This window comes from Poecile atricapillus, chromosome 1, assembly GCF_030490865.1.
Source record: "Poecile atricapillus isolate bPoeAtr1 chromosome 1, bPoeAtr1.hap1, whole genome shotgun sequence".
Classification (NCBI taxonomy): Eukaryota; Metazoa; Chordata; class Aves; order Passeriformes; family Paridae; genus Poecile; species Poecile atricapillus.
In genome coordinates, this window is record NC_081249.1 from 127220403 (window position 1) to 127240135 (window position 19733).

Consider the following 19733-nt stretch of genomic DNA (forward strand, 5'->3'; position numbering starts at 1 on the left):
GGTACCTTCAGGCAGCAATTTTTCTTCTAGTGAGAGAAGAGAGGGAAGTGAGAACGTGAGGGAAAACAACATGGCAGCACCAAGGTCAATGGAAAAAAAGAGGGGGAAGAAGTGCTCCAAATGTCACAGCAGAGATCCCTCTGCAAGCCATAGTAAGGACTGTGATGAAACAAACTCTCCCTTGGCAGTCCATGAAGTCTGTGGGGAATGCAGAAATCCACTCACAGCTTCCAAAGCAGAGCAGCCTGGTCCTTTGGAGGACTGCACCCTGTGCTAGAGTGACCCACACCTTAACAGTTTTGTGCACACTGTTTTCCCATGGGAGGCACTCACGTTGCAACAATTTTGGCAGGAATGCTGCTTGTGAGATTAGAGCCACACTGGAGAAGTTCATGGGGAAGTGTTTCCATGGGAGAGACCCAATGACACAGCAGAAAAAACTCCTCTCCGTGAGCGAACAGAAGAGTATCTCGAGTGACAAACTGACCAAAACCCCGTCTCCCTCCACTGTTGGGGGGATGGAGCTGGGGGGGAAAAAAGGTCTTTTAATGTTTTATTTATTTCTCATTATTGTCCTCCGGCTGTGTTAATAATAAATTTACTTAATACCATTAAATTTGAACCTTTTATTTTTTACTCTTAGAGTGTTTTTTCTCCCAGTCCTCATCTCAACTCATGAGCCCTTTGTTAATTTTTGTTTCCCTCTCCTCTGCCCAGCTGAGAGCAAGAGATGGTGAGTGAACGGTTTTTGCAGGTGCCTGGAGTTTGTCCAGTGTCAAACCTTGGCATGCTTTCAACCAGGTTATCAAGCATTAGAGCCCACATTACTTACTGCCAATAACTTTGATGATGCAATAAAAGTAATTGGAGAGCAGATTTTGGGGTGCTGTATTTACCCTTCCAGCCCTTCACCAGAGCTCCTCCTCCTCCTCCTCAGTCTTGGGAATACTTGTGCTTGTTTTTACCTGCTCTCACCCCTTTGCAAGCAGGGACACCTTACACTAGACCAGGTTGCTTCAAATCTCATCCGACCTGGCCGGGAACATTTCCAGGGATGGGGTGGCCAGAGCATCTCTGGGAACCTGTGCCAGGGCCTCTCCACCATCACACGGAAGAATTTCTTCCCAATATTCCACTCATACCTGTTCTCTGGCAGTGGGAAGCCATTCCCCCTTGTCCTGTCACTTCAGGCCCTTGTCCAAACTGCCTCTCTAGTTCTTGGAGCCTCTTTAGGCTCTGGAAGGGACTCTGAGATCTCCCTGAAGCCTTCCCTTCTCCAGGATGAACACCCCTGGCTCAGTGACCTCAGCAAAGCCTCAGGGAGAGGGTTAATGCCCCAGAGACCATGGTGACAAATGCAGATGTCACCCTGCTTCTGGCTTGTGCTGAGCACCACAGACTCCCCTCCCCTTGCAGCTGCCCTATCCAGGCCTGCTGAGGGAGAGGCCAAAGCCAGGGCAGAGAAAGAATTTCTGAAGGCACAAAACCGCCAGCAAGGATATAAGTAAAAATCAGGTTTCATATTAAGCAACAGCACACCAAAGTACTATCCCTGCGTGTTTGTGTGTGTGTTCAGGTGCGTGTGACAAAAGGACAGTGACGGTAAGGATAAAAAGGAAAATGGCCTAAAAACTTTAAAGCATTCAACTTAAACAGTACTTTAGTTAGAGCTTCAACTTAGCAGTTCAACAGTGATATAAATTACCCTACCTGCAGTCCAGGTTTTTGCAATTGTTCTCTCCAGCCTTTGTTCCAGGTTCTGAGGCGTTCCGGTTCTGGGCTCATGCCGAGCTGTTCCTCGTTACTCCTGTCCGGCCGCGCCCGGAGTCGGGGACGTCCCGGCGATCGGAGCCGGCCAGGTTTTGCAAGTGTTCTTTCCAGCCTTTATTCCAGGTTCTGAAGCGTACCGATTCTGGGTTCCATGACGAACTGTTCCTTATTACCCCTGTCCTATCACGACTGGACTCGGGAACTTCTTGACATGGCGACCGGGGTTAGAGACTTCCCGAAACGGCGGTCGGGGATGAGGGCTTCCCAAGATGGCGATTGGGGCTTATGCAAATCAGCTACCGAAAAACACCACCTCGGACAAAAAACCCGATCTATGAAGCATCAGAACACTAGATAAAGAAACTGAGAGCGATGCTCTAAGGTCAGGATCAAGGGACACTACCCACCAACTCCGCTTTCCTCGCCATGACCGCAAGAGACTCGCTAGGGGTGACACCCCTGGACTTTCGAGCCAAAGGGGACTTCGGGTTTACCCGAGAGGATGGAGATCCCGGCTTGGCCTACATTGCACCCCGTAGGCAGAGCCGCATTCCTCCTCCGAGCCACTTCAGGGAGCGACGGCGGTGTGCGCGCGACCCGTCAGGCCCCCACCCAAAGCTGATTCTAATAAATGCTTTAAAACAGGAGAAGAAGGTCTCCTGGCCCTGTTTTTATCAAACAGAGGAATAACACTTAGCAGTATTTCACCTACCTTATGCCATATACTTCCTTACAAGCCTGGCTCGCTCAGATGTCTCAGGTCCTAAAACACCTGAGAGAGCAGCATTTTTCCCACATTTGCTGTAGCAGATGGACACGTGTGTGCACCCAGACAGAAAGAGTCAGTGCAAGGTCCCTGTGGGAAATTCCCCTTGGAGGCAGTGAAATGCTCACTCCGGATGCCTTTGCATCTCCTCGCTGTGCCAAGGGTTGAGCCTGGAGCAGTGTGGGGATCGGTTTAGGATCTGTCGTTGTTTGGGCATCCCTGAGGGCAGCAAACGGGAGAGATCCCAGATCGGAGAGGCCCCAGTGCGAGGGAGGTTCTGGCCAGTGCTGCTGGGGCCCAGCAGAGCTCCAAGGGTCTCCTTTTGGACCGCTGTTCACAGGGCCCCAAGAGATGGGCTTCGGTCACAACAATGTTTCACCCTGGCCACACTTTGGGCCGGCAACTTTCTGTGGAAGTGTGGAAACAGGGATGTTGTGCCATTCAGGGATGTAAAATAATTTCCAAGGCTGTTCACAAAACCTCAGCAGGTTGTTGGACAGCAGCAGTTCCTGGGAGCAGAGGGCATTTCTGATCAGTGCCAGAGAAGCTGAGCCCAGGGCCTGCTCCTCAAGGCTGAGGCCTCACAAGCCTGTATGAGACCCCAGTGTGGCCTGAAAAGGGGGTGGAGGATGCACCAGCACAGGGAGGGTGATCCTGTGGATATTTATTGATCAGGTGACTCAAGGAATCCCTCAGCCACTGTCCCAGGGTCCTTCAGCAGAGCAGCGGAGGGGATCAACAGGCTCAGACCACGAAGGAATCATCACTGAGGTCAGTGTTTTCATAGCTGGGGTCAGTGTTTTCATAGCTGGGGTCAGTGTTTACATCACTGGACGCAGTGTTTACATCAGTGGACGCAGTGTTTTCATAGCTGGAGGCAGTGATTTCATTTCTGGGGTCAGTGTTTTTGTCACTGGAGGCAGTGTTTTCATTGCTGGAGGGAGTGTTTTCATCACTGGAGGAAGTGTTTTCATCGCTGGAGGGAGTGTATTCATCACTGGAGGAAGTGTTTTCATAGCTAGCCGCAGTGATTTCATCACTGGGGTCAGTATTTTCATCACTGGGGTCAGTGTTTTCATCACTGGGGGCATTTTTTTCATCACTGGGGGCATTGTTTTCATTGCTGTGAGCAGTGTTTTCTTCTGGCTCCTCAAACACCCTCTGGAGGGCCTCCCTTAGGGACTGCATGGAGATGTGACTCCTGCAGCTGTTGATGGAGCAGTCTCTCCAGAAGCTCCTCAAGGAGTAGTCTTCCTTCCAGCTCCCCACCAAGAAGTAGATGAAGGGTTTGATGCTGCTGTTGATGCAGGTGAGTAGGAAAATCACCTCGGTGGACACAGGCGAGGTGTACTCGAGCTGCTGCAGTAAATACAAGAGACTGAGGGGCAGACTGAGGAGTGCAGTGAGGAAGATGGCGATGTCGAGCCTCTTGTGTTCCCTCTGCTGGGAGCCAGGTTTGAAATGAATGAAGACGATTATGCTGGAAATGAGCATGGGTGCAGCAAACAGGAAGAAATTGAGGACATACATGGAGAGGAGAGCCACCTGGCAATGCTCCTGTTCCTGTGACTGGCACAGGAAAGTCACCATGGGATTGACAACGACAGCAACAAAGAAGAAGGCCCAGGACAGGGCAGTCATCACCACCCACAACAGGCGCTGGGGAAGTTTGCAATGACAGAAAACCTGGCAGAGGACGGATCTGCACCTCTCAAAGCTGATGAATGTCAGCTGGTACAGCCCCATGTTGTAGGAGAACAGGGAGAGCTGGAAAAGCAAGCTCAAATGCATCCGAGAAATTATAGTGGAGCAGGACACTTCCTCGTGCAGGAAGAGCAGGGTGGAAGGGACCATGAAGATGAGGAAGAGGAAGTCATTGATGGCCTGATTGAAGATGAAGTAGGTGATGGCCTTAATGCGGAGGAGCCAGAGGACAGCCCCAGTCCTAGCCAGCCCACAGATGCAGATGAGCAGCGTCACAATATGTATGATCACTGTGCTGACACTGATCTCACACAGGACAGATCCATCGGTCAGTGCAGAAAAATGAGGAAACACAGTGCTCACCTCCATGGATGGGCGCTGGGCAGGCGGTGGGATGTGGCCCCCTGGCTGTGGTCAGAGTGGATGGGAGTCAGTGCTTGGAGGATCCAAGGATGGACCAGGCAGCTCCTCAGCAGCTCCGTGTGGCTGGAAGGATTCAGTGGAGAGAAATGAGATGTGCAGGGGAGGAGGGTAGTGGAAATTGTGGAGTGTGAGAGGGAGGGTTGGGCTGGTCAGTAGGGGATTAATATAAAACCAGAGAATACACATTTTCAACCCCCCTGATGTTGCTCAAAGGCCAAGTGGCCAAAAAGATAAAAGGATGTAAAAATGTGCAGCCAGGGTAATAAACGTGACTGGAGCCAAATGGAGAAAGGGATAAGGAGGGCCACAGTATTTTTGGCGCAAGTTCTGTGACAAGGAGCAACAGCGCATGGCCAAAGGCAAAGTTCAAGGCAAGGTCACCTTTAATATCACAGCACTCAATGAATGTGACCACCATAAACCTCTCTGTATGAACCTCCAGGACCACAAAAGGACTCCCAGTAGGAAGTGGACGCATGGAAATTTGTTCTAGGAAAATGGTGTTTATGTACTAGGTTGGAAAAACTTTTGAATGATTATTTGTGGCTATAATGGATAAAAATGCTGTTGTAAAGTCTCAGCACACACAGAAATAAGGATGGATCCTTCTGCGTGTCCTGCTGCCTAAAGCTTCTCTTGCTAATGCCATTACTTGGTGTTAATAACTTTATTCTGTCTGATTTTGGTATCACTCCTCATCCCCATCTCCACCGCATTCACCATCCCATCCCATCCCATCCTCTCCCATCCCATCCCGTCCATTCCCGTCCTGTCCCATCCCATCCCATCCCATCCCATCCCATCCCATCCCATCCCATCCCATCCCATCCCATCCCATCCCATCCCATCCCATCCCATCCCATCCCATCCCATCCCATCCCAACCCGTCCCGTCCCGTCCCGTCCCGTCCCGTCCCATCCCATCCCGTCCCGTCCCATCCCTTCCCATCCCCCACCCCGTCCCATCCCCCAGTCAGAGGCCACTCCCTGCCTGCAAGGGCCTGGTGGGCTCTGCTGCTGTCCAGTGGGGAGATTTTGGATTGGTGGCATCCAGACCCCCTCCACACCCTCCAGCTCTGTCTGCCTGATGCCTTGGAGTGGCTACCTAGAAGAGAGGCTAGACAAGGTAAAGAGAATAAAAGCAGGTATTTATTAAAGGCCTTCAAAAGGTACACCTTGGGCAGTCAAAGCCTCCAAGAGGGGCTCCACTCAAAATGGACAATGGTCACGAGTTTTTCAGACATACAAGTTTGGTCCATTTACGTATCAGGGTCAATCCTCCAATTACAGCTTCAGGTAGTGAAGTCATGCCCCCAGTTTGCTCCCCCCAATTCACTCTTGTTTATACTTTTCAGGGCCTGAGGCAGTAGGGTGTCCTTGAATTTCCAGCCTAGAGGGGTTGTTTTTTCTGTCCAAAATGTGAAGACAGTTAACTAACCCTTTATATGGAGTTGAGAGTTATGCATTAATGCTGTGCAGGAGTTGAAAAACATAAAGGCTAATATCCTAAGGCAGCATGCCTCCCTGTGTCATCTCTGCTGTGACACTCTCAGAGCAGTCATGGGGGAATGCTGAGACCCTGGACCATCCTGTCTGTGCCGGCTGTGCCAGTGCCAGCCCAGCTCAGGGCACTCAGGATCATGGTTCCACCAGGGAGCAGAAGCCATGGCTGTGTCCCCTCTGAAACAAAGAAGTTTAAGTCTAACAGCCAAAGTGTGTTAGGCTAATAACAATTTTGAGTCAAAATTGTGAACATGTTGGAAATTTATTTGCCATAGACATGTTCAAAGGAAGAACAATTTTCAGGCATTTTTATACACTATAATATCCAAGATTTTTTACAGATACTCCCAAAAGTGCTCCGAATTTATTACATCATGGTGTAGGTGTTTTGTTCTTTTAATATTACCAGAATATGTTGTCTACCTTAGTTTAATGGTTAACCCAGGTTTCTCCCAGCTAAACCATGTTTTACTGGGGCTGCTGGCAGTGCTGGTGAAGCATCTGGGTGCTTCTCAGAAACAACTCCCTTTCCGGGAAGAGGTCTGGGATCATTGCCAAGACCTGCCCTGGGCCTAAGGAAGCACACCTAAGCCAAGAATTCCTATTTCTGTCATTCTACTGCAGGCTCACACAGCCCAAGGGAAGGACAGCAAACAGCTGCTTTGTGTTGATTCGGCACAGCTGGGTTTTTGTTAGCCAAGGAGTGCCACAGAAAGCGGCTCCTGTGAGAAGCTGCTTGAAGCTTCCTCTGTGTCTGACAGAGCCAATCACTGATGGCTCTGAAGATGGACATGCTGCTGGCCCAATTAGACAGGCTGGTAACGCTTCTGTGATGACACATTGAAGAAGAAAGTCAGAGCAGCACACACACAGTTTTTACCAGGGGTGGCGAGGCGCTGCTGCCGGGGCCATCCCGGTGTGGTGTGTGGTGATGCGCCGTGGCCGGGGCCATCATGGTACCTTCAGGCAGCAGGTTTTCTTCTAGTGAGAGAAGAGAGGGAAGTGAGAACGTGAGGGAAAACAACATGGCAGCACCAAGGTCAATGGAAAAAAAGAGGGGGAAGAAGTGCTCCAAAAGTCACGGCTGAGATTCCTCTGCAAGCTGTAGTGAGGACTATGATGAAACAAACTCTCCCTTGGCAGTCCATGAAGTCTGTGGGGAATGCAGAAATCCACTCACAGCTTCCAAAGCAGAGCAGCCTGGTCCTTTGGAGGACTGCACCCTTTGCAGGAGTGACCCACACCTTAATAGTTTTGTGCACACTGTTTGCCCATGGGAGGCACTCACATTGCAACAATTTTGGCAGGACTGCTGCTTGTGAGATTAGAGCCACACTGGAGAAGTTCATGGAGAAGTGTTTCCATGGGAGAGACCCAATGACATAGCAGAAAAAACTCCTCTCCCTGAGCAAACAGAAGAAAATCTCAAGTGACAAACTGACCAAAACCCCTATGCCCCGTCTCCCTCCACTGTTGGGGCGAAGGGGCGGAAGGAAAAAAGCTCTTTTAATGTTTTATTTATTTCTCAAACTCTGTTAATGATAAATTTACTTAATACCATTAAATTTGAACCTTTTATTTTTTACTCTTACAGTTTTTTTTCTCCCAGTCTTCATCTCAACTCATGAGCCCTTTGTTAATTTTTTTTCCCTCACACTGTGGTTTTTTTTCACTCCACTGTGAGGGAGGTTCTGGCCAGCGCTGCTGGGGCCCAGCAGAGCTCCAAGGGTCTCCTTTTGGACCACTGTTCACAGGACCCCAAGAGATGGGCTTCAGTCACAACAATGTTTCACCCTGGCCACACTTTGGGCCAGCAGCTTTCTGTGGAAGTGTGGAAACAGGGATGTTGTGCCATTCAGGGATGTAAAATAATTTCCAAGGCTGTTCACAAAACCTCAGCAGGTTGTTGGACAGCAGCAGTTCCTGGGAGCAGAGGGCATTTCTGATCAGTGCCAGAGAAGCTGAGCCCAGGGGCTGCTCCTCAAGGCTGAGGCCTCACAAGCCTGTATGAGACCCCAGTGTGGCCTGAAAAGGGGGTGGAGGATGCACCAGCACAGGGAGGGTGATCCTGTGGATATTTATTGGTCAGGTGACTCAAGGAATCCCTCAGCCACTGTCCCAGGGTCCTTCAGCGGAGCAGCGGAGGGGATCAACAGGCTCAGACCGCTGTGTCCATGATGGCATCATCACTGGATGCAGTGTTTTCATTCCTGGGGACAGTGTTTTCATCGTTGGAGGCAGTGGGTTTTTTTGGCTCCTCTGCAAGGCAGGTGGGAGAAACACCATAGAGGATGGATCTGCATCTCCCGATGCAGGTGGCTGTCAGGAGGTACGGTCCCAGGTTGTAAGAGAACTACAACAGGTGGAAAAGTGACTCCAAGTGTGTCGGGGGCATGGCATTAGAGCAGCACATGTCCTTCTTCAGGTAGAGCAGGGAAGAGAGGACCATGAGGAGGAGGAAGCCACCAAAGGTCAGACTGATTATATAAAAGGTGGTGGGGTTTGTGCAGAGGACACAGATGACAGCCCCATTTCTGACCAGCCCACAGAGGCAGATCATCAGCGCTGACACCATCTACGGTCATATTAGTGACATTGTTCCCACATAAATAGTCTCCTTCCATGGCCGAGGCAGGAGATGGGGACACAGTGAGCACCTCCATGGATGGTTGCTGGGCAGGTGGTGGGATGTGGCCCCTGGCTGTGGTCAGAGCAGATGGGAGTCAGCTGTTGGAGAACCCAGGGATGGACCACACAACTCAGCAGGACCCTGCAGTGGGAAGGATTTAGTGGAGAGAAGTGAGATGTGCAGGGGAAGAGGGCGGTGGAAATGGTGGCGTGGGAAGAGGAGGTGGGAGGGTTGGCAGGACATTGAGAATAAACATTTTTAGCTCTCCTGGAGCTGTTCATAGCCTAAGTGGCCAAAAAGGTAAAAGAATGCAAAGATGTTGACATAGAACGATAAACATGGCTGGAGCCAGTAAAGAAGCAGATAAAGAGGCCTGCAGTGGTTTTGGGACAAATTCTGTGACAAGAAGCAACAGCGCATGGCCAAAGGAAAAGTTCAAGGCAAGGTCATCTTTAATATTGCAGCATTCAGTGAATATAACCACCAGAGATCACTCTTAAAGAAACTCCAGGAGCATCAAAGGACTTCCAGTAGGAAGTGAATGCATGGAAATTAGTTCTAAGAAAATGGTGTTTATGTACTAGGTAAGAAAGACTTTTGAATGATTATGTGTGGTTATAATGACTAAAACCCCTGCAGTAAAGTCTCCCCACAAACAGAAACAAGAAGAGATCTTTTTGTGTGTCCTGCTGCCTAATATTTCAGATTAATTTATTCAGTCTGATTTTGGTATTACTCCCCATCCCATCCCATCCCATCCCGTCCCATCCCGTCCCGTCCCGTCCCGTCCCATCCCGTCCCATGGCTGCTCCCCAGCTTGAAGCGCTGCCCGTTGTGCTCTGCTGCCCTCCAGGTGTGACATTTGGGATTGGCAGCATCCAGACCCTTCCTGACCCATCTGACACCCCAGAGCCACTTTCCCCCTTCCAGCCCCGCTCCTGCCCCGTGCCACCCAGGACCAGGGACATCTCTGCTGTGACACTCTCGGCAGAGGGGGCAAAGGCAGCTCAGCGTTAACAAAGCTGTTTATTGATATCGGACCACAGTAGGATGCAGGAACCAGGTGCCAGGGGGAATTCTGGCATCACAGCTGTCTGGATCACTCTGGCAGAGTAGTGTTCTAGGATCTGTGAGGGAGGATGAAAGCCATACTCCAGTGTGCTCCATGCAGGACATCTGTCCCACATGCCCCTGCTCCCCTCTCTTGCAATAATACAGCAGGGGAGGGTGATCCCGTGGATATTTATTAATCCAGTGGCTCAAGGAGATTCTCAGAAACTGTCCTGGTCCTTCATCAGTGTAGTGGAGGGGATCAACAGTCTGGGACAGCTGTGTCCATGGTGGCATCATTGCTGCTGGCAATGTTGACTTTCAGCTTCTCAAAAACCCTCTGGAAGAAGAGCCAGAGGGACATGGAGCGGCATCATACTATGCTGTACTCAACCCACCACACCCAGAAGTAGATGAAGGGTTTGATGCTGGTCTGGATGCAGGTGAACAGGAAAACCACCTGAGAGGACACCACAGTGTAGCCAAGGTGCCCCATGAAATTGGAGAGGCTGATGGGGAAGGAGTAGAGTGCAGAGAAGAAGATAATGCGTTCGAGACTAGAGGGTTTCTCCTGTGGGGGGTGCAAAACGACCATAACGTAGAGGATTGCAGTGGAAATGACCCAGGGTGCAGCAAAGAGGAGGTGGTTGAGGATGTCCAAGGACATGCGAACCAGCTGGCATTTCACTTGGGAAAGGCGTGGGAAATATGCTATTAGAATGACATCAATGACAGCATAGAAAAAGGCCCAGTGCAGGGGTCTTATCATCATGCACAACTCGCTCAAGTATTGGTAGACGTGGCGCCAGAATATGAAGCTGATGGGCCAGTACCTCTTGATGTTGGTGATCATCAGCCATAACAGCTCTGTGTGGTAGACAAACAGTGACAGCTGGAAAAGCAAGTTCAAGTACCTCAGGGGCACCAAAGCGGAGCAGAACACGTCATTCACCAGGCAGAGCAGGGTGTAGGGGACCGCAAAGAAGAGGAAGAGGGAGTCAGTGGTAGTCAGATCAGCCAGCAAGTCGGTGCAACTTCTGACGCTGAATATCCAGAAGACAGGCACGTTCCCAAACAGCCCACAGAGGCAGATGAACAGTGCCACATTGTGTATGACCATGTTGATGACACTGATTTCACACAGATCACCTCCTTCCATGGCTGAGGCGGGAGGCACGGACACAGTGCTCACCTCCATGGATGGACACTGGGCAGGCGGTGGGATGTGGCCCCCAGCTGTGATGAGAGTGGATGGGAAGTCAGTGCTTGGAGAATCCGGGGATGGACAATGCAGCTCCTCACTGGCTCCCTGCAGTGGGAAGGATTCAGTGGAGAGAAGTGCAGGGGAGGTGGGTGGTAGAAATTATGGGGTGGGAGAGGGAAATGGGAGAATTGGGATGTTCAGCATGAGATGCAGAGGGGAAATGCTGGGCAGTGGAGGGAGGGGCTGGGGAGGGCACTGTGGTCACTGGGAGAGGGTGGCAGGAACAGAGAAGCTGCTGGAGGAGAGGAAGGTGGATGTAGGAAAACATTCCACTGACCTGTTCACTGTGGGGCAGCAGCAGGCAAAGGGGGTCTGTCCAGATCAGCGGCACTTCCTGGTACTTCTTGCTCCTTTGGAATCTGTATACTAAAGTGGATCCCCCCAGGTCAGTAACATGAAGGAGAAAGTGCTCGGATCACCAGGAGCTCCCAACTCCTGTCCCTCTGGCTCCTTTCCATGCCCTGTCCCAGTGTTGCCCCCCAAGGCTTGGTGGGGTCACAGGGCAGGCGGAAATGGTTTTACAACCTTGGCTATGTCAGAGCTCCACTCCCTCAGTTATTCATCTTGAATTTTTTTTTTTTCTTTGCCACAGAGGAATTGGCTTTTGTCAAAAGGTCCAGATGAAGAATTTTGCAAATGGATCCTCATTTCCATCTGATTAGAAACACTCTTTCCCTACAGAATTTCCCATTCTCTGACTCCCTTCTCTCTCCCAAGAGCTATCTACCATTCCTCCTTTCTCTTTCCTGAGGGGTCATGGCCCCTCCAGCAGCAGAGGGATGCTGGTGGCACTGGAATGCTGGCAGTGCTGGCAGCACTGATGAGTCAGCTGGGTGCTTCTCAGAATCAGCTCCTATTCCTGGATGAGCTCCGGGATCATTGCCAAAGCCTGCTCTGGGCCCAAGGAAGCACAGTTGAGCTGCTCCCGCTCCCTATCCCTATCCCTATCCCTATCCCTATCCCTATCCCACAGATTTCCCAGATGGCAGCCACTCCCCCACTCTTGAGTGTGGCCTGTCAGTCTCTGCTGTCCTCAGGGTTTTCCGGCAGACCCCCTCCAACCCCCTCTGACCCTCTCCTGACACCCCAGAACCCACCCAGGGCTGGTTTTTGCCCCCTGACAGCCCCAGTCCTGCCCAGCTCCACCCAGGACCCCTGGCAGTGTCTGCTCCTCCTGGCTGTACAGTTCTAGAACCCAAGAGGAAGGAGGAAAGGCCAGCTCCCCTGTGCTCTGCAGGAGAACACAGGATGATAAACGTGGCTGGAGCCAGGGGAGAAGCAGATTAGGAGGCCTGCAGTGGTTTTGGGACGAGTTCTCTATCAAGAAGCAACAGCGCATGGCCAAAGGAAAAGTTCAAGGCAAGGTCACCTTTAATATCACAACATTCAGGGAACAGGACAACCAGAGACCCCTCTTAAAGATCCTCCAGGACCATGAAAGGACTTGGAGAAGAAGGAGGATACATGGAAGTTAATTCTAAGAAAGTGATGTTTATGTGTTAGATAAGAAACACACTTTAATGATTATATGTGGCTATGGTTGTAAAGTCTCACCACACTCAGAACAAGGAGAGATCCTTCTGTGTATCCAGTGGAGGTAAAGAATTCCTGATTCCTAATGCTTCACATTGTATTAGAGAATTTATTTCAGTCGATTTCAATGTCAAAATACACAGGGCAGTGGAGGGAGGAGCTGGGGAGGGTCCTGCGGTCACTGGGAGAGAGTGGCAGGAACAGAGCAGCTGCTGGAGGAGAGGAAGGTGGCATTGGGAGAAAGGAAAACATTCCACTGACCTGTTCACTGTGGGGCAGCAGCAGGCAAAGGGGGTCTGTCCAGATCAGCAGCGCTTCCTGGTTCTTCTTGCTCCTTTGGGATCCATATCCTAAAGCGGCTCCTCCCAGGTCAGTAACATGAAGGAGAAAGTGCCCAGATCACCAGGAGCTCCCCATTCCTGTCCCGCTGTTAATTCCCAAGGCTCCCTGGGGTCGCAGGCAGTCGGAAGTGATTTTACAACTTTGGCTCCGTCAGAGTTCCACAGCCTCGGGGTTATTCATCTTGACTTTCTCCACCCCCCCTACAAATCAAGTGGTCTAATTCTTTGTTGTGAGAAACGACGCCTCACTTCTTAGAATTTTAAAAAGTTTAATAAACTACAACAAGGGACGAACTAAGTTAAAAGGACAGCTCAGCCACGGCCAGAGGCTCACCGCCCCCGGCAGTAACTGGCCTTACAGAATCTTAGCGAGCCCACCCCCACATGCATACACATTCCACTCTTCGGACACAGCTCCTCCCTCGTCCCTCCTTCCCGGAGCTTGTGCAGTCCCTCCGGCTTCCGCTCCCCTCCATGGACCGATACAGCTGGCAAAATGAACACAGTACTCGTACTGGAAAAAGTCCGCGTCTTAACAGAGCTTCTTTCAACATGTTATAACACACATAATATTCATTCAACATTTGCGAGAGCCGATCACTGCATCACCTGTTTGTAACATTTGTGAATGGCTCCTCATTCCCCCCTAATTAGAAAAACTCCTTCCCAGGACAGTGTCCCATTTTTCAACTTCCTTCCCTCTCCTGACAGGTTTCTACCATTCCTCATTTCTCTGCCCTGAGAGGTCATTATCCCTCCAGCAGCAGAGGGATGCTGGTGGCACTGGAATTCTGGCAGTGCTGGTGCTTCTCACAAACAACTCTCATTCTGGAAAGAGCTCTGGCATCATTGCCCAAACCTGCCCTGGGATCATGGGAGCACCCCTGGGCCATGGACTCCCATTTCTATCACTCCAATGCAGGCTCACACAGCCCAAGGGAAGGACTGCAATCAGTTGCTTGTAGCCAGGTTATCAGCACTTAGAGCCCACCCTAATTACTGCCAATACCCTTGATGATGCAATGAAAGGTATTAGAGACTGGATTTTGGGGTGCTGTGATCCTCTTTACAGCCCTTCATTAGAGTTTATCCTTCTCCTCAGACTTGGGAGCACTTGTGGTTGTTTTTATCTGACCCCACCCCTCTGGGCAACCTGTGCCAGGGCCTCCCCAACCTCACAGGGGAAGATTTCTCTCTAATATCTAATCTGAACCCACCCTCTCTCAGTGGGAAGCCATCCCCCCTTATCCTGTCATTCCATGGCTTTGTTCAAAGTCCCTCTCTAACTTTCTAGAAGCCCCATTAGGTCATGGATCATGAGGTGTTTGCATTTGAAAGGATTGGCCTGGTGAGGGGATATGAGATTCCGTAGCTGGGGAAACAAACACGGTGTCACCAAGAAAGAAAGGTGACAGTTCTCGTCCCAGGGCCACCACATGTGCCAGTTTCCAGCAGGAGCATCCCAGATCCCTGAGGCATGTCAGCCTGGGTAGGAATCATCTCACCTCAGCTTTCTAGGAATTCCTTGAATTATTGTAGGCTGCTGCCTGACTCCCAAGGGAGTGTAGAAGATGACTCAGATGAAACTTGCAACTTTCTAAGGACTGTAGCAAAGAGAGCAGTATTGATTTGACTCTTCTCAGAAGAAATGACATTGCTGAAATCCTAAATCATCCCTCTGCTGTGTGCATGTGCTCCAGCTCACACACAGAATTTATTATTCCATTAATTTTCTTGGAAACTGCATGGTGAAGGTCCAGTACCACTGAAATTTTGGTATACAAGTGGCAAAATTAGATTTGAAACAGAATCATAAGTTTTGTCCTGCAGGGCCCTCTCATTCCACCTATGGAATGAGAGGGGGCAATTTGGCCCATTAAAAGACAAGATTTCAGCATCAGGGTTGCTAAGAGGAGCCTGACACAAACTGTTTTTCCCAGAAGGAATAAGGAGCTCTTGGAACGGTTAACACATGGCTCATTCCAACCCTTGCAGGCACTAGCCTTAGGAAGAGCTCTGGTATGAGACAGGTACCTGCCCTCCTCATGGACAAGCCAGAGGCTTTAGAATGGAAAAAAGTAAGGAAATGAGACAGTTTTTGACACTGTTTCCCAGGGATAAACCCTGCAGCAAAGCCCAGATGTTGTTTATTCAACAAAATCTGGAGCAGGAGTTACCACGCTCAAAAGAAACAAAAAGAATAAATCCAAATCTGATTTAGGGGTAGTAAGAAAATTAAAAAGATCAGTACATCAGAGTTTATACCCTGGGGCCAAGGCGATGAGGGCTGTTCCATGGGGAATACAGGAACAGGATGGGGCTCTGAACCATGTGCTCCCGTATTTCTGGCTGAGGTGCCACATCTCCAGGTGCCACATGTCCAGAAGTGCCTCACAGAGCTGTCACCTCCACCACAGTGTCCCCAGGGCCGTGGCTCCCCTCGTCACTCCTGCCTTTCTCCTCAGCGACTCTGATGGAGCGCTGGAAGCGGCGCCGCTGGCAGCTCCCCACCAGCACATAAATCAGTGGGTTGAGGGTGCATTTCAGCAATACCAGCAGCAAGGAGGTGTTTTCTGGGAATAAATCACCAGAATCAGGGAGATTGAGGAAAACCTCCATGCAGAAAGGGATGCCAAAGGCGAAGAACAGCACGATGTTGAGCAGGATGGCCACAAAGAGCTTCCCTGGCTGCCGCCTCCGGGAGCCACAGCACAGCTTGAGAAACAGGAACAGGTTGGAAACCAACATCATGAGAGAAAAAAACGTGGAAATGGCCAGGGCTACACCTGCAAGGACCGTCTCAGAGTCTTCAGTATAGGTGTAGGTGACGTAGAGGGAGGAAACAAAAAGCCCTGCGAGGGCTCAGAGGGCTCCGCTTTATGTGGAAGCCCATGAACCACATGACCACTCCATTCCCCGCCAGCCCACAGAGGGATGGCAGAAGGGTGAGAGAGATAAGCCAGAAACCTTCAGAAGTGAGAAATCACTGATGTGTAGACATGCAACAGCACAAGTTGCTTAGTGCCTCTAGTGACATGTACCTTGTGCTCAAAGATTTCTTCCAACTTCCTTCTGGGAGAAACTTCCAGGAGTTGCACCTTTCTCCATCTTCCTCTCATGGATGGATGCTGAGCCTAAGCTCTCTCCTTATTTCAAGCCTTCCTCTACCTCCCAATCCTGAAGCTCCAGTCTGGACACCCTGGAGAGCACATGGACCTTGCGCATTGACATATCCATCAGTCCTGGGGATGACAAGCACAGGATACAACTCCAAAGGAGATGGAAAACACATAAGAGAGGGGAAGAAAATAAGCAGTAGAATGCCAGTCCCTGTGCTGTGAAAGGCTGAGGCTGTGTGGCAGGATCCCCTTGGAGATAAGAGCGCTTTGGCAGCACCATGTACCCCACAAACCTAATCTCTGAGGAGACACATGCCCAGCAGGGGTGATTAGGCTGATGATTGTGATTAGACAGGCTGGGATTAGAGGCTGTGGGCAAAGCCCTCGTGCAGTCCCATGTCTGGGCACTGGTGATTTCCCACAGCAAGTGGACACAAGGACAGGACTCATCCCCATGGCTGCTGCTCAGGGGCTCTGTTGGCATCTAATGAGGTCTGGAATTTCTCAGGGATTCAGAAAACCCTGTAAAAGCTGAACGGATCAGAGTGGAGTGCCCCTTCCACGGACAGGATTTGCCCTCACCAGAGGAGAGTTTTGACCCAGGATTCCCAGCACCTGAAGGGACATAATATTATCTGCGCTGTCCTCTCATTTTCTTTGTTTTAGATCCAGTAAATGATGTTTAATATTCTAAAGCCTGAGCACCTGCATTAATGGGATCATAACAGATCAGCATCTCCTCATGAAGGACTGGGGAGAGGAGAGGAAGGCAGTGACATGGCTCATCTCTCTCACCCTTCTGCCATCCTCCATCCCTGGGAATGATTTATGTTCCCTTCTGCATTGATGGATGGACCACCTGGCACACACAGTGAAAGCCAGAAGCCCCCTGCATGGTGGGATGACACTGGAGAGTGGCAGATGAAGGAGGTGATGTGGCCACCTCCTCCTGACAAGATCTCTGTCTGAGACATGTGATGGGAAGCTGTCACTGATGTGGGGAGATTGTGAGAGGAGGCTCTGACCATGGGATGTGATCTCTGGGCCAAGGGCTGCACTCAGGCAGGAGGGATGAGGCAGAAGCACAGCCAGTGGTTCCAGCAGCATCCCCAAATCCTTTCTCCTGGTGCTGCTGCGACAGCACTGCTCCTACTGGAGGTGGGAGTCCAAGGATGGACTGGTGGGAGATGCCTCCTGTCCAGGGTCAGGGCTGGAGAGGTGGGAGCCTGTCCTGGGCACTGCAGGGGTATGGGTTCTCCCTGGGGCTGGTGTGGGGCTGTGTGGCCAGATGGGAAGTGCTGGGAATGCTGATGTCCCTTATTTCCCTCTGGTTCCCCATCTCTCCCTAGGAGGTGGTGGGAAAGGGGGAAGGCAGCCACCGGGAGCAGGATCATTCACCATGGAGGAGAACAGCACAACAAACCTCACCATGAACAATACACTTTATGGATCTCTGGACTGGGATGAATTTGTCACATCTGAATGCTCGAGCATTCCCTACACCCTGATTGCCTTTGCAGGGGTTTGCTTGGGGATTTCACTCTGTGGGCTGGCGGGGAATGGAGTGGTCATGTGGTTCGTGGGCTTCCACATAAAGCAGACCCCTTTCACTGTCTACATCCTAAATCTGGCTGTTGCTGACTTCTCCTTGCTCCTCCTGTTTCTCCTGCTGATTTTGGCTTTTCTGGCCTTAGCAGCATTTTGCACGTCTTTGTTTCCTTTTATTCATCACTATAAGCATCTTGTGTTTGTCCTTGGGTTCCCGTGCCACCTGTTTGACCTGAGCAGCCTGGGGCTGCTGGCAGCCCTCAGCATGGAGCGCTGCTTCTCCGTCCTCTGCCCCATCTGGTACCGCTGCCACCGTCCCCGGCACCTCTCGGGCATCGTCAGCGGAGCCCTCTGGGCCCTCGCAGGGCTTTTTGTTTCCTCCCTCTACATCACCTACACCTATACTGAAGATTCTGAGATCGTCCTTGCAGGTGTAGCCCTGGCCATTTCCACGTTTTTTTCTCTCATGATGTTGGTTTCCAACCTGTTCCTGTTTCTCAAGCTGTGCTGTGGCTCCCGGAGGCGGCAGCCAGGGAAGCTCTTTGTGGCCATCCTGCTCAACATCGTGCTGTTCTTCGCCTTTGGCATCCCTTTCTGCATGGAGGTTTTCCTCAATCTCCCTGATTCTGGTGATTTATTCCCAGAAAACACCTCCTTGCTGCTGGCATTGCTGAACTGCACCCTCAACCCACTGATTTATGTGCTGGTGGGGAGCTGCCGGCGGCGCCGCTTCCAGCGCTCCGTTAGAGTCGCTCTGCGGAGGGTGTTTGAGGAGAAAGACAGGAGTGACGAGGGGAGCCACGGCCCTGGGGACACTGTGGTGGAGGTGACAGCTCTGTGAGGCACTTCTGGACATGTGGCACCCGGAGATGTGGCACCTCAGAGACAGCCAGAAGTATGGGAGCACATGGCTCTGAGCTCCGTCCTGTTCCTGTACTCCCCATGGAACAACCCTCATTGTCCCATCCATAGGGAATAAACTCTGTTGATGAAGCAAAGATTGCAAAAATGGACAGGGCAAGGGGTGCTGGGTTGGTGATGGGTGGATTTGGTGTGTGTGGGGTAAGAGATTGGTGAAAATTACAATTTGGGGAAAAGAGGGTGGAAAAAAAGAGAGTGAAAGTGAGAGACAAAGAAAGAGGGAAAGGGAAAAAAGGAGAAAGGGGGGGAGAGAGAGAAAAAAAAAATAAGAAAGAAAAAGTAAAGGAAGAAAAAATAAAGAATAATACAAGAAAGAAAAAAGAACTCTAAGCAAGAGAATGAATGGAAGAGAAACAGAGAAAGAAAGAATGAAAGAAAACAATGAAATAAGGGAGAAAGTAAAAAATAGAGATTGAGAATGACAAAGGATTTGCTTGGACAAGAGAGATGAAGAAGGATATGCCTAGTGTGCTAAATCCCCAAAATAGTTGGGTCAGTCACACAGAGGCTGGTCCTGCTCCCCCTGGAATCCTTGGAGGAAATGTTATTCACCTAAGCACAGCAGTGTTATACCAAAAAACACCTGGAATTAGCATTTATAAAATAAACTTGGCTTTTCTGTCCTTTTTCAATAGACACTGACTGGGAAGTTTGTCGTGTGCCTTTTTTTTAAGTAAAAAAAAAATTACTTTTCTGAGTTTATAGTCTGTGTTTTTATCAGCTGATAAATCAGATTACAACAACAACTTTAAATACAATTTTTATCCCGTTGGGGGAAAAAAACAAACAAAACAACAAAAAAGAAACTTCTGGTCTTTTTAACAATACATATTTTTTTTGTCCTAATGACAAAATCATTTGGGATATCACAAAGATAACATTTTGAACATGAATTTGTGAGGTTTTTTCAAAGAAAATTACCCACGTTGACTTCTTCTAATGATTTTGATTAAAAGAATAAATGTTAGGCAGTCTGAGAGCACAAATAATCCCATTTTTTCCCTCAAAGGATTTGGTTTAGAGAATAATTTGTTGCAAATCATGGTATTTATTTACCTTGTTCTGTTTCCTGTATTTTTCCCCACTATCTTTTGATTTATTTTTATTGGTAAAGAAGATTTTAAAGCCTTGGATTCTGATCTGTCCTTTTAAAGGAAGAAATA

General features: G+C 50.0%; 3 protein-coding genes across 3 annotated transcripts; 1 reads left to right on the plus strand and 2 right to left on the minus strand.

The window, feature by feature from the left end:
* Positions 1–3280: 3280 nt before the first annotated feature.
* Positions 3281–4756, minus strand: LOC131582676 (mas-related G-protein coupled receptor member H-like). Its single transcript, XM_058846145.1, has one exon. It carries the CDS (start codon positions 4607–4609, stop codon positions 3281–3283), a length of 1329 nt encoding a protein of 442 aa, XP_058702128.1. The 5' UTR covers positions 4610–4756.
* Positions 4757–9801: 5045 nt separating this feature from the next.
* LOC131586756 (mas-related G-protein coupled receptor member D-like) lies at positions 9802–13376 on the minus strand. Its single transcript, XM_058853942.1, has 3 exons — positions 12903–13376; positions 11386–11474; positions 9802–11153 (listed from the first exon to the last, which is right to left on the minus strand). Exon 3 carries the CDS (start codon positions 11040–11042, stop codon positions 10218–10220), a length of 825 nt encoding a protein of 274 aa, XP_058709925.1. The 5' UTR covers positions 11043–11153; positions 11386–11474; positions 12903–13376; the 3' UTR covers positions 9802–10217.
* A 4124-nt stretch (positions 13377–17500) lies between these two features.
* On the plus strand, positions 17501–18490 carry LOC131582757 (mas-related G-protein coupled receptor member H-like). The gene has a single exon (XM_058846260.1). The coding sequence runs from the start codon at positions 17501–17503 to the stop codon at positions 18488–18490; it is 990 nt and encodes a 329-aa protein (XP_058702243.1).
* The last annotated feature ends 1243 nt before the right edge of the window (positions 18491–19733 follow it).